Source organism: Balearica regulorum, chromosome 6, assembly GCF_011004875.1.
Source record: "Balearica regulorum gibbericeps isolate bBalReg1 chromosome 6, bBalReg1.pri, whole genome shotgun sequence".
NCBI lineage: Eukaryota > Metazoa > Chordata > Aves > Gruiformes > Gruidae > Balearica > Balearica regulorum.
The window spans coordinates 29,261,430-29,275,850 of NC_046189.1; the positions used below are offsets into that span (position 1 = coordinate 29,261,430).

At 39.0% G+C, this 14,421-nt stretch overlaps 1 protein-coding gene across 9 annotated transcripts in view; it reads left to right on the forward strand.

Moving 5' to 3' along the window:
• Positions 1 to 14,421, forward strand: part of EPB41L5 (erythrocyte membrane protein band 4.1 like 5) — a 59,246-nt gene that overhangs the window by 28,056 nt on the left and 16,769 nt on the right. For 6 of the 9 annotated variants that reach the window (XM_075757010.1, XM_075757009.1, XM_075757013.1 and 3 more), the window contains 4 exons: positions 434 to 540; positions 1,211 to 1,238; positions 3,607 to 3,649; positions 4,375 to 4,490. In XM_075757010.1, coding sequence (XP_075613125.1) covers positions 434 to 540; positions 1,211 to 1,238; positions 3,607 to 3,649; positions 4,375 to 4,490 — 294 coding nt within the window. Of the gene's footprint in view, positions 1 to 433; positions 541 to 1,210; positions 1,239 to 3,606; positions 3,650 to 4,374; positions 4,491 to 5,551; positions 5,625 to 8,455; positions 9,198 to 14,421 lie in introns of those variants that run through there. The other 3 variants (XM_075757015.1, XM_075757016.1, XR_012836158.1) reach the window with 2 other exon arrangements.

The window sequence follows — 14,421 nt, forward strand, 5'->3', positions numbered from 1 at the left end:
GGAACAAGAGCATCTAGAGATGCTGGTTTTTAGTCATATTATTATCTTTCTCTCTGACCTTTGGCAGCATACCTTACATTTTACTCTCTCCTAGAATTTTTCAACCTCTCCCAAATGGCGTGATCACAGAAATGCACATTTGCCCTTTGTGCTTTTTCAGTAATTTAATGTTTAAGGAGTCATTGCTTCAGCTTTTTGTCTTGCGAAAACAGGATGATTATCAGGATGTTTGTAAAACTCCAACCCTTTTTTGTGAACGGCCTTCTGAGGTGTTAAGTTTGAGATTTTTTTTTTTTTTAATGGAACTGAGATCAGATTATTAAGCTATGACTTTAAAATAGAAATGTGAAGTATTGATGAGCAGCGTCTCTATTTTGTCATTAAAAATAAGTGATTTATTTTATTGTTTTGTACTTTTACGTGGCATTGTTAGTGGAAAAACAGAATATCAAACCACCAAGACCAACAAAGCCAGGAGATCAGCATCCTTTGAAAGGAGGCCCAGCAAGAGGTATTCAAGACGAACACTGCAAATGAAAGGTAAACTATTGACCTTCAATTTTGAGAATTGTAATCCATTGTGAGAATCAAGTAATCCTATCCTTTAAAGGTACTGTGTAGGAATTCTTCTCTAGTTGTTTGCCCTCCTCTTGAACTTCCAAAATTAGATTTTCTTCAACTTATTTGGGAGACCACATATATTTATCAGAAAAAGCTTTTGTCCAAAGCATGTCATTCTAGCTTGCCTAGCAGGTAAAACACCCATAAATACTGCACAATAGGTCACTGTATGAAGATGGAAAACATGGATTCAGGCAACAGTGATATATTAATGATAATATTATAAATTTATTAAGTTTTAGATTTTTGTCACTGAGATTTTTTCATTGTTCTTAGGAATTGCTCTCTGTTGTTACAACCCGACAGCATGTGATACTCACCTTGTCTCTTCTTCCCACTTTAGCATTGGTTACATGTGACCTCCATGCATGCTTTCAGATGCTTGCTTAAACCCATCTCTGGTTTGTTCTTCAGATTTTTTATTTTATTTTCCAATTTAGAATTTTATTTTTCACACTTACATGGGATACATGCAACTCTTTTGCTCTTTTAGTTGCCTACTTTTAGGCAATGCTAAACTATGATTGTTAATATTTAACTGATAACCTAATTACAAATTAAATTCTAATTAACACTTTCTATTTTGCAGCACATTCTGCTAAACTTGAAGAAACAAGGTAAGATGTATTCTAATATTTATATTTCTCTTTGATGTTTGCCACCTGTACTTGAGCACGTGTGTGCAAAACATTAGTTGAATGCAGAGAGTGTTAACCTCTAAACTGTGGTTTTGCTGCAGGTTTTGTGTTTGTTTACTTTACATAAAACCTACTGTTCAGAGCAAAGTTCCGGGGTTGCTGTCACATTGAAGATTTTGCCAGACTTGCTTACTAGCAGGCAGAGATGTTTGTTTATGACTAACTGTGATTCTTGCTGGATACAAGCTGTAGTTCTGTGTGCTGCCATGTAAAGAGATCAGGTAAAAAGCATGTGAGGATCTCTTCTTTCTGAGATCTGCCTACTCTGGCTGTGTCACTGAAATACATCATCAAGTGAAGTTCAGAGACAGGGAAAAAATGGTAAAATAAATGTTTGAAATATTTTGATTTTTTTTATATTCTGTACTAGCATTTATTTTTATATACCGAAGGATTTATTTTTCTACATTTATACTAAATTATTCATGACCAACATTGAGAGAGAGGCCTTTTGGTTCTTTATTTCTGTATAGAGTCTTTCTGCATGTGTAGGTTCATACTTGCTGTTGCAATGTAAAATACTCATATGAATCTGAATCACACAGGCTTCATGCCTTTCCTTAAGGGAAGAGAGGAAACCAGGCTAAAAAGAATTACCTGGTAGTGAAGGAACTATGTCATTCGGTTCTGGTTTCTGTCCTTTGCCCTAAAAACTTGTGAACATTGCAGTAATAAGTTGCAAACAAATTATTTTTAAAAAGTAGATACTAATAGATGCTAAGCAGTAAGGAATGTCAAAATAACATTTCAGAACAACAGGCTTAATACAGCGATACATTTTTCTGTTTGTAACAGCAGGATTGATTCTTGCATGAGACAGGGAGAAGTCTGGGAAGTGTGGTGACAAGGCTGCAGTTACTTTTGGGGGGGGTGCCTGTCTTTACGACCTTCTGTATTGTCATCTTTTTATAAAATGGGAAAGTTCTCTTCAACACTGTCATTAAAGTGCTTAAAGATCCTCTGCATGCAAAATATGACTGATGAATTACTCTCGTCGTGCTGTGTTGTCATGCCCTTTTGAGTTTCATGCTGCTTAGGTCATTCTGAGAGTGGGAAGAGAAACTTCATGTGCAGTTTCTCCTTCTGATAAGACCGGCAGTCTTGTGATCTGCACCTAGGTGTGGCACTGTTATGTTAGTCTGCAGAGCAATCTATGCCATTTCTGAAACTCTACACTTGAGCGTTGCTAATTGAAATGCATCATGAAAGATGTATGTTTTCCATTCTTTTGTGTTAACTCAGCACTGGGGAATGTGCTACCCAGAAGGCATTCCTTGATATTTCTGGTAAAGGTGCACTATTCTGTGGTAACCTCCATGTTCTCTCCATAGAGAAGGTGCAAGGTTGGGAAACTGGCAAGGAGCAGCTTTGGTCTTGATATTATGATATTTAAGCAAAATAATTCTAAAGAATCAGTGAAGTAGATACAGAGATCTATTTGAATTGTGAGCTTGCCAGGTTGGAGAGGTATTGTCCAGACTGTAAATTGAAAGATTAATGAGTTGTAGGAGACTAGAACCATTTCTTCAATAATTAGAAGTCTGGGAAAAAGTTTGCTTTTCATGAGATTTAGACTGCGTATTTATCGTGCAGGGTGTTAATGCTTTTAAGTCTCAAAGATGTGAAAATGTGAAATGTCTCTTGCATATTCAGAAATCTTCAGGACTAGGGATATGGGTCTGAATTTATTAAATATATTACATATTTAATATAAAATTATTATTAATGTGGTGCTGAGCTCTTGTGCATGTAATTTTGAATGGCTGCTTTTAAGACTGAAGCAGTAATTCAGTCCATTAAAGGTTGTATGCAGAAAAAACTCATTAATTTTTCTGATTAACTTTGTGATGTGAAACTTCAAGTCAGAAGAGTCCTAGTTATGGAACAAACATAACATCTACAGCATGTGGGTGAGGTTTTGACAATGTCACATTTTGCCGGGTGTTTAACTAAAAGTATATTGGTTTTGCTTTAAAAGTGCCCCACCTTACTGCTGAATCAGGAAGACTTTCTAAACCAAGCTGGTTTAGGAAAGGAAGAGGAAAAAAAGAGATGAATTGCAGAGAAACTTATAGTTCGAACAAATAAAAAATAATGTGATACCCTTAGTTACCTAGAATGAGGCAGCTGACCTAGAACATAAGTTTTTAAGTTTTCTTTTGAAAACATTTAGGTACTTTGGAAAGATCTTTGTTAGACTTTTTCTTTCTGAAAATCCTTGCAGTTCTGCCAGCCTGCAAAACCAATTTGTTGATCTGATACTGATTTAAATTCTTTTTTCTTTCAGTACTGCAAACAATGCTGTTATCAACCAGACTAATGGATCACAAGTAAGGACTCTCCCTTTCATTCTTATTAAAGGCAGTTTTCATGTATTTCAACAGATCTGAAGATCTCTGTGAAAGAGGGCAGTGCACTGGCAAATTAAAGAATATATTATTAGCAAAAATTCAGTGTTTTCTGAGTTTGAGAAAGAAATCAGACACACGTGTCCCCTCAGTACTTGTACACAGAATACCTTATTTCGCTGAAAAGGGACATTAGTGTAAGATAACTCTCCTTCTGAGTACAAAAAACAGGACTTGGAGTTTGAAAAGACCTCATCTTGCTTTCTGGAGTATTTCAGATGCTGAGTGCAACAGAAAGGGTCACATATTGGTGGAAACAGGAATCTGGTTTGTTTTAATATTAAAATACTCAGTCTTTGCTGATAGATTGTTGGGTCAGGAGCAGGTCTGTTTCAAATGGCAGTCCAAAGGTCTGGAACCCAACCTACAGAAGGAAAACATTACTGTATGAATTTAAAAAGAACACAGCAGGCCATAGCTTTTGACTGAAATCTTTGCGCAGCTTTGGATTTGTTATGATCCCAGTACGGTGTGCAGTACTAGAAAAGACTGGGCATAAGCACCCAGTGCTCTGGAAGTCATAGAAGACAACAGCCTTGCTTTAGCTTTGTGCTTAAGGAGAAGTGGTGACATGTTTTATGTGTAATGTGTCATCACTTCATTAGTGTGTGTATAGTAACTTACTGGTTTATATTCTGTCTCCAAAGAGCTGGAATGCAAAGCCCAACCTACCTGTCCTAACAGCGGTTCCTTCTGCCCCAGTCTTAGTGGAAATAGAAAACCTCCCAAGGAGCCCAGGAGCCAGCCAGCAAGACAAGAAGTGGTATGTTCTGCTTTGCTGGGAAATGAATTTTGCTTGCTTATGCATGATTCAAATGCCTGTTTCTTTATCTGCACTTAAATAAGCTACCTTCCTTGTATCTTTAACGTAAGTTAACAGGTTAGTGATGATGCAGCTGATTTGCTGCTGTGAATGTAGCGTGGGGAGGTGAGGACAACAGGCTTAGTCACTGCCAACCAAAAGAAAATTTCTTCAGGGGTTGAAGAAATTATTACATTGGGAACAGCATTTTCAAGTCTGGAGAGAAGCAGGGTCCTTCTCCTTTGCCATAATACTCCTTGTAACCCTTTGGCTTGGTATCATGGGGCCCAAGGACTTACCTTGATCCTTAACAAAGTGCAGAACCTTGTAAACCAGTATCCTTGTGAATCTCTCTTGAACCTTTTGAACTGGGCAAGCTGATTTTTCTCATTGTCTTGGGTAGAATGGGAACTTGAGGAAAATGACACAAGCTGAAGATAAGAGCTTTGATTTCCTGTAATCAGAGTACTTATTTTACAGAATGGATGCATCTCAAAATGAGGATGATTTGTTTGAAGATAAATATACATACCATTTATTTTTTTCTTAAAGTAATTCTATATTGCCAAGCTATTTCAAAACCAAAACTGGCATATATGAACCCAATAATTGTGCACAAGTTATCTTAACTTTTTCAGCTTCTTGTGCATTCAGAGGCAGTATGGCTTATCCTAGAAGGGTAATTCTGGTTTCTGCAAGACTCTAGGAGCAGCAGCAATGGAATGGAGTGACAGAAAAGCTCTTATTCTAAGCAGTTTCAGCCCTCAAGAAAAGCTCTTCTCCCATTCTTAGGCATATGAACCTACTTTGCTTCGGTATCTCTTAAAAGTAGATATGTTTCTAACAGCACAATGATAAATGTACTTTAATTTTGTAAATCTCATTGATTAAAGACTTTTAATACTATGGATTTTGGATTATAAGGGGGACGGTAATTCTACTTTGTGTTGCATTTTATTGATGTTTCAATCAGAACATATGATCAATGCTGTTTTTCTTTCTTTTGCCCTTGATTTGTCTAGTATCTGAAATCTGTGCTTGTCTATGGTGAGATCCTGTTGATCGCTTGATTCCTTCCATGGTGGTGGGTGAAAGGTGGTGGTTTCTTTATTCTTCAGCATTCTCAATATGGTTTTATTTTTATTCTTTTGGTCTAACTGCAAGATGCGTGCTAAAAAGCGATGTTTCCTTTGGTGGAAATGTTTGACTCTTGCTCCAAACAGCTCTTCTTGGGTAACTGATTCGTGCTAGTGTCCTTGTTGGTATTTGCAAGGCTTCTGTTGCTTATTGAAAACCCACTGTTTTTGTCAGAAGCAGAGAGGACTCTGTAGCCAATCTGTTTCAGTTTGGGTCTTGGTATGTCTGTTTTAGGATTAAGGACTTTAGCCTGTCTGTCTTAACATTGTCAAGGAGTCTAAGCTTACATGCCAGCTGCTGCAGTATGTGGCCTTTGTATAGAAGAGTGGGAGTGAATATAAAATACACCTGCATGTAACCCAAACGGTGTGCCATAAAGAATCTTGGCAATTGATGCATTTTAATCAAGAGTGTAATGCGTGTATGTTATGTTTCTTAGAGACATCATCATCATCATTATTATTGCTGTTATCATTTATTATTGAAGGCAGTTGTCTTCTGACAAAGAGGTTTTAATGTGTTCACTGGAAACAGTACTGCCTGTAATAAAGGGCACATCCAGCTGTAGGAAGAAGACAACAGTTTGGAGCTGAGTCAGCAGTTGAGCTACATTCTGGTTTCCTAGCTGGGAAGTGGGGTTAGGTTAATATAATTTCCAGAACATATGTATTTATTGCAGGGGCTGTGACTTTGCTATTGCGCCTTCAAGTCTTGGTGTCTTGATGCTGCTAACAAGATCTCTTTTCAACTGCTACTGTCTTTAATTGGCCTGTTTCTGCGTGAATTATCTTTGCTTTCTGTCAGAAAAATAGTCTTCTTTTAGAGAGAGTTTGCCAAGAATTGTTGAGAACACCAAAATCTTTTGGACTAGGGATTCTGTAGATGGTTAGATTGAAGGGGTTTAGAAGTAAGGTCCTGACCTCATGAGTTTCTGTGCTCTGCTTGGCAGATGCCTGTATTGGCTACCTTGCAGCTTAGATCCCTTCCTAATGTCAATGTTTCCTTTAATTTAAAATGTTAATGCTGCAGCTGCCAACAACAATTGTGCCAGATTGTAGAAAGTACTCTTGTCAGATAGGAAGGATTTTACTGTTTTTATTTTTTTTTTGTTGCTTCATTCTTGTAAAATTGTCAGTACAGGAAAACTGTACTGCTCTGCATGGTCTGGAATATGAGCTGCAGGGCTGGGAGACCTAAAACACAATTAGTGTCTTTCTAACTTTTGTCTTTTCTCAAGAAGCTGTTTCTGGGCTGAGACAGGTTAGGAAACAAAGGTTTAGTAAGTAAGTTCTTCCTTACTGTGGAATAAGTAGGGGATTTTTTTTTTTTTTTTTTTTTTTGCTTGCTAGTGGATGTAGCTTTCCTTTAACTGCTTAAAGTAGAGAAATAGGAAAATAATATAACAAACTGTTGAGGACTGGAGCCTTCAGTATTTATGGATCACTTCCTCAGCATGTGTCACAAAACCCAAAACTCTGAATTTACCCATGGGTGACCTTTATATAAATCCTCTCTCTTTTCTAAAGGAGGACTATCGCTGAGTGTTAATCATTTACTGCTGTTGTGACTCCTGCATGCTTTTCTGCTTCCCTGCCATAACGTGTGTGTGATCTTACAATTCGTGCGCTGGCTGCTTTGCTGTTCTGGCAGGGCTGGAAGCGTTAAATCAGCTTTCTGTAACATAAGAAGGTGGAATTTGAGCTGGGGGCTGTCCAGGACCCCTCTAGATGAACAGTAACAATGTTTAGATTTGGGTCCAATTTTTAAAAGTTTTTTAAAATTCAGCTGTTCGTTAAATTGCTTATCCCTGCTGCTTTGAAGATACTTGTGCCTAAAGCCTTACAGTTTTCTAACTAAGGGCTCCTGCATAAAAATATTTTTCAAAAACTGTTTAAAGTGATAAGTGTTCTCCCCTGCTCCTCTTTCTTGCTTTTGGAGGTCTTCTTTCCAACTGTTGTATAGACTAGCCATAACTGTGCACGACATTTCTCTGGTTTTGATTTTAGGAATTCAAAATTTAAGATTTACGAACCATTATGCCTTCATATGCAAAATTAGAAAGCAAGGTCTTAGTTCGTAATGTGACCTTTTTTTTAAATGGTTCTTTTTGCAACTAACTTTTTTACGTTAATCAAGTATAGCTACAGTTGGCTTCCTCAGTAGTACTTAGTCCCTTAGTCAACTAAATTGTGAATGATTTGTGTGTGCTCTACTGTTTGCTTCTGCACAGTAATGCTCATTCTTCTGAGTTTCTATTTTCTTCTTTAACTTGCATCAGAATCTACATTTTCCAGTGACTTTGAAAACTGATATTGCTTAAAGATGCTTGTTTCAGGTGTACATTTAGACACTGCCACTCAAACCCTTTCAGCTTCCCGCAGATAAAATGCACTGTATACTTGGGAGGTCTCTTCCTCCATCACATTATTTTTTCCCATCTGTAAAACACGCATGGTTCTTGCTCAGTTTTGTAAAGTGCTTTGAAATATGAAGTGCTTTTCATTTGGTAAGTGTAGACAATGTATACATGAGATTACGGATGTCTGAAATGACAAGTTAAGCTAAAATGTGCGTGATACTGAGCAGCAAAAGGGGTTTATTTGACAGTGTCATCATGTACACGTATACTTGCATGGCTCTTTCCTTCAGTATTTACCTTCCAGCTATGCCTTTTTTCCTTGCCTTTTCGCATCAATCTTCTTGTCTTTGCCTTTGCTTTACTTTTCCACTCTCTTTCTCACCGGTACCTGTTTACTAATTGTGCCCCCTCCCGCTCCCCAATAATCCAGGCCCTTTGACGCTGCCGACCGCTGTCAACGTGGTGGAAGCCTGTGGGACGCGTGGGCCCCGCCGAGGACCCGCGCTGCAGACGGACAGTACACCGCTTTTGTCCATGAGCGCAATGTGAAGAATGCAGGAATGCATAGCGGTGCTGGCACCTATGCTGTCCAAACCACCATGACCAGTCTCTGAGACACGGGCCCTTCTGGAGCTTGAGACTGCTTTCTAGCAGAGGCTGGAATATTACATTTTGAGCTCTCTGAGATAAGGACAACGGACCCAAAACTGACTGTAGGCGGGGGGTGGGGGGGGAAGCTTTTATTACAAAGGCTCTGTGTATCCTGCTGTTGGTATTTAGTCTTTAAAGAAAAAATAACATATAGACCAGAAGCCACCCGTCGCTCTCACATTAAAAAGAGTATATACGTCCTTTTAATTGTGTTAAGGTTTTTCTTAATGATTGAAAGATTTATGGGGTTTTTTAGCTGGGCTTAACTTTGAGAGCCATGCAGGAAGTCACCTACACATGCAACTAGTGGGTTATAATGTGGTTTCAAAAAATCTCAGAGAGATAGAGGATGTCACTGCTCCTTTTTTTGAACCATGGTTATTTAAAAATATCTAAGATAGATGGTTGATCTGAAAACTAACTTTTTTTTTTTTAACAAGTCCTCTTCTGAAAATATTGTTTGGAAATGGAGTAGAATTATTTTAATTTTTTAAGAATAAAATTATCAGAACTCCTGAAAAGGCAAAGAGTAATAATTTTTTTTTGCTTTCTAGAAAATTTTCTTTCTTTTTTGCTGCTGTGCTGCAGTTGAAATGAAACAGAAATATTTCCTGACAAATACCAGTCCTACCATATGATTCATGAGGTTAATTGTTAAGTCAGAGGTTAAGACTCCAACTTCATGGCTCATTGGTGTTCTCGGGGCCTTTAACAATGTGAAGAACTACCTTTACCCTTGAATGCACTGTGTTTTCCTGTGTTTTCTGAAGTTAGCTGCTTTTAAATTGCAATATTCTTTTCCTATTAAAAAAAAGGAAAAGTTGGGGGTAAAGCACTTCTAAAATTTACTCATATTTGGATTTTAGGATAAAGTAAGTGTTTGAATTATTTTCAAATCGTTTGAATACATTTCAAATTTGCCCAGAAATACAAAAAACATTGTTTTCAGATATCCAGCCCCAAAGAACCAAGAAAGTAAGTCTCAGCCAGGACATAATTTAATACTGCCTGAGATATTTTGGCCTCCTCACCCTTGCACCTGACAGGGGGAAGGAGATTGCTAATAAAATATGAATGTCTATTTTACAACTCTGCTTAAAAAAATAAAAGGATATGCAAGCTACAGAGCTATGGGATCTACAGTGGTGATTAGAGCAATCTGTTGTGTTATTTTTAGTTTTAGCTTTTGCAAGGTGTGGATGTTGTAAACTTCTGGAGCGAAGCAAACCTATTCGTTTCTTTTATTATTTGTAAAGTTGCATAAGAATATGCAAATGAAAACAGGTGTTTTAACTTTAGAATGTCGTCTAATTTCTGTGTAGATGAGGGAGAAGTAGTTGCTGATTTGAGTGGAGGAATTTGGGATAGTTTTGTATTCAAAATGCAAGAATGTTGTTGCAATAACAAATCACTGTTTTAAGTTCGGGTGTACTCATGTAGTGGTCAGGCCATGGCACGTAGTGGCTGACTCCTCGGCTATCAGAGAAGTTTTGTGTAGCTGTAATAGAATTAAAGAATAGCTGAGGTTGGAAGAGGCCTCTGGAGATCGTGTAGTCCACTCCCATGCTGGAGCAGGGTGCTCAGGACCACGCCAACAAGGCTTTGTCTGTCTCCAGGGACAGAGACTTCACATCTCTCTGAGCGACCTGTTCTGGTGTTTGACCAACCTCACAGCAAAAAGGGATTTTCTTCTTGTGTTGAAGTGGAATCTCCTCTATTTCAGTTTGGGCCCATTGCCTGTGTCTCTGGGGTTCCTTAAGAAGAGTCTGGCTGTTGTCTTTACTCGCCCCATCAGGTTTTTATACACATTGGTAAGATCCTCCTGAGCTCTCTTCTCCAGGCTGAACAGTGCCAGCTCTTCAGCCCCTCCTATGTCTGATGCTCCAGGCCCTTTATTGTCTTCGTGGCCCTTTGCTGCACTCCCTCGGGTATGTCCATGTCCTGGGGAGGCCAGGGCTGGGCACAGCACTCCAGGGGTGTCTCACCAATGCTGAGTAGAGGGCTGGGTGTCCCAGCCCCTGCAGTGAGCTGACTGTCACAGGCTGCCCTGGGATTAACTGCAACTTTGGTAATTGAAGCTGTGGCTAAAATTTTCATAATACATCTTTTGCATGACAGCAGAACTAGTTCAGATTCAGGATAGGGGAAGCAACCCTGGTTGCCTGAAATCCATCTACCTTGAGAACTGATTTTGTTTAGTATGGTATATTTGCCATGTGGCTTTGAATCTTGCATGCATCCGGAGGGTTGGTTTTGCTCTGTGCTGGGCTTATTTTAGTGTTACTTCATTGACTTCGGGAGAATTATTATTCTGGTTTCCTATAGGGTAAGTGACAGCTCTCAATAGCAGACTGGGAAATTACACCACACTAGTACCAACAACACCGAGCTGCGTTTCCACAGGGACAGGTCACGTCCTCTGGGAATAGCATGGAGGAAACACATGGATGTCTTTCTAAATGGTACTGTGGTGACAGATCTTCACTTAATATCCACAAAGGTTCTGCAGGCAACACCTTTTCCTAAGGGTGTTTCCTTTCCTTTCCTGTAGTTGTTGACTTGTGTATATTACGCTGTGTCAGTATTTGGAATTATCTTCAAACAAATGGGAGAAAGCAAAAGTCTTGGAATGTGGGACTCAGGCTGCTTGATAAAAAACTGAATGCGTGTGGACAGTCTCCATTTGTAGGACCAGACATTCCCAGGATTTTTTCTTTTGCTTCCCTCGCTTTAAAAGGAAAATGGAGTTCTTTTTTTTTTCTGAATATTTTGCATTTTTGTTACAAAAAAAAAAAAATCTGAAAAGATGACAGGCTCAAAATTACTACTCTTCTTACCTTCAGGTGCAACATTGAGTGCCCCAAAATGAAATGGACAAAGAATTTCATACAGTTGTACTACCTTGCAGAGTCAGTGAGAGAAACTATTCAGTGTCACTACCCGTTTGAAAAAATAAATTAGCTTGCATGGTGCTCCATGCTGTTTCAAATTAGATTACTTGCAAAATAATTATCTCTCTTGCAGCTGACTTGGATAGTTACTGTATTTGCAGATTATATTTTACAAACTAGAATTAAGTATTGTCTTACTTTTCAACTAGGAAAGCAAAAAATATCATACCCTTTGTAACTGACAGCTCAGTCATGTTGTGTGTTGTATACGGTATGGTACATCGTAATATCTATATTTGGCAGGCAAAAAGAAGAAATAATGTAGTAGCTAACTCCCTTAACTGTGGGAGTTCCCTGAGCACATAATGACTTCTGTGTGATATATTAGGGGGCTGACAAACCTTTCAATGCACTAAAACCCTTTGATTATTCATGTATTTGTAATTATTTGTGTGGCTTGGACTCCTGATATAATTTATCAGCTTTTCCCTCAGAATAGTTCTTAAAATATGCTGATAGAAGTTGATTCTGGAGACATAAAGCCTGGCAGTTGCTACTATGCAAAGTTCAAGTATCCCTTTGCATGCAGGTAAATACAGGAGTGTGGAAAGCTAATGCCCCTTTCATTCTTGAGTACTGCATGCTGACTGCCGTGCAAGTCCTACTTTTCCTGGGAAGCCTTTTATTATTTCCCTTATGATTGATGTGAGTTCATTGGTTTTTTGTAAGAGAAGTCAGAAATTTTGTGCAGTGATGAAAATAGTATCCTGTGCTTTTTAGTTCTGTAGTCTGGTCATTAATGAAACCTGTATGGTAGACTTCCCACTGATGCTCTGAACTGGGTGAAGAATCTGGGTGGCCTCAAACAATTTGATGCTATTTGGGGAACTCATCTTTTCTGCCTGCACATTCCAGTGCCTGAGGGTCTCTGTAGTATGACTTTCCTCTTGTGACTGCCTGTCGCAGGGTGGCTGAGTAGGTGTTTCAGTGGGTTTGAAGGCAAAATGAGGTCAATTCCTACTTGAATGTTGGCTTAGCAGGCGTGAGTCTGCCTAAAATTGAGTTGGTTTCAGTGAGACCTCGCTGTAGTGCAGGAGTGAAGCTGCAGGGACTCACGCCGGTTGTCCTTGCTACCTCAGCCAGTCCTCTGTCCCCTGGCACAAATTGCAATAAGGTTTTCTACAAACTTGCATCACCTTAATGTTATTATGCTGCTTTTGGAGCAACACTAGACATTGAGTGTGCCATTTGAATATGCCACCAGGTCTCAAGACTGCCCTTATCACTAGCGGGCAGGTTTTTGAATCAACGGTCTTGTCTGTCTAGTAAATATTACTGCAGATGTCAAAGGGGGGAGGGAAAGCTAGTGTAATTATCCTAGCAGTTTTCTAACAGAGATAAATTTCATTTTTCACTCATTTTCTCTCTGCTGTGCCGCAATGCTGAGAAAGGCATTAGTAGATTACAGCACAAAGAAGTGTTACTGGTGCTCCACATCACCTCTTATGTGGAGTTCATAGGAGCTTATACCTAGTGCCTTCAACGTGTCATGGCATCAGCACCTCTCTGTGCTGCAGGCAAAATCTGAATGTCCTATATTGGTTTGTCATATTCAACATGTGGGAGGCTATTTAGAGAAAACTGTCAGAAAGTAGGAAGAAAAGTGTTGGCTTCATGTGAAGATTATAAAACATTCTCACTCTCATGCATAGGCATCCTCTGACATTAAGGTACAGGATTCAGTCTCGCTTTCTTTGTTGCCTTAACTTGAAGAGCATCTCTTCCTGACTGTTACTTCTAATAAGTGAAATTCTCTGTATCCATCATCCCCCCTTTGCAAGACTACCTGCAGCGTGCCATTGTCCATTAGTAGTGCACAGGGAGGCTGTACGGTAGATTGAGAAGTTTCCTTTTGTTTGCTTTGCTAGTAGCTTCTTGTTCCACTGCCTTAAGAGAATCAATCAAGTGACCTCAGTTTGCCTCATGGCAATTAATTGTCTTAAGATGATTTGTACATTATTAGCACTAAAACGGTGATATCCTGTAATCTGTTTCAGAGTTATATATTTAACATTTGGGTGCTCGAGCGGGAGGGAGGAGTTTTTTTCCTGGAGCCTCTGGTGACAGCACAGGTTTCAGGGGCTGGAGGGAGGAGAAGCTGCTCTGAACTGTCAAGTAGAAAGCGTCTCTGTCTGGCAGAAGACTAGGTTCTGCTGTGGGGGGTAGTTGCTTGGTATCATTGTTCTTGTATTTGGGACAGGGCTTTCAACAGTGATAGACTTCTCTTCTTAAACCAATATTGCAACCAAACTGCATGTAAGTGTTATTGTTGCTTGAAATGGGCAACAAAGTGCAGTTGTGTGCGCAGGTTCTCTGATTAACATCATGTTCTGCTGCAGCTGTTCTCTCTGTATTCATTACAGTTTGCTGTTAGGATAGCTTTAGCTGTTCCTGAACTTTGAAGAGATGGATGAGATTCCTGACTGTTTGCACAACATAAGCATCAAAATATAACTTTTGTTTTGGTAATTGTTTTTCTATTTTCATTGTAAATACAGATGGTTGGACAAAATAAATAGGAGACATTTCCATTAGAAAGTGAAGACAGTGAAATAAGTGATCCTAACAGCGTACAGAGTACGCTGTGATTCACTTAAAATATTGTGACCACTGTTCATGTTTCTGCCCCTGTTAATAAAACTGAAAGTAGTTGTAGGTATGCCTAACCATAACACAGTGTCAGACCGACCTGTGCAGTGCACCCTTCTGCCCTCTGTTCTGCTTACAGGTGTTGGCTGAAGATCTGCACAAATAGCTTTTTGTGAACAGTATCAACTTCCCTTCCCCTAACTTT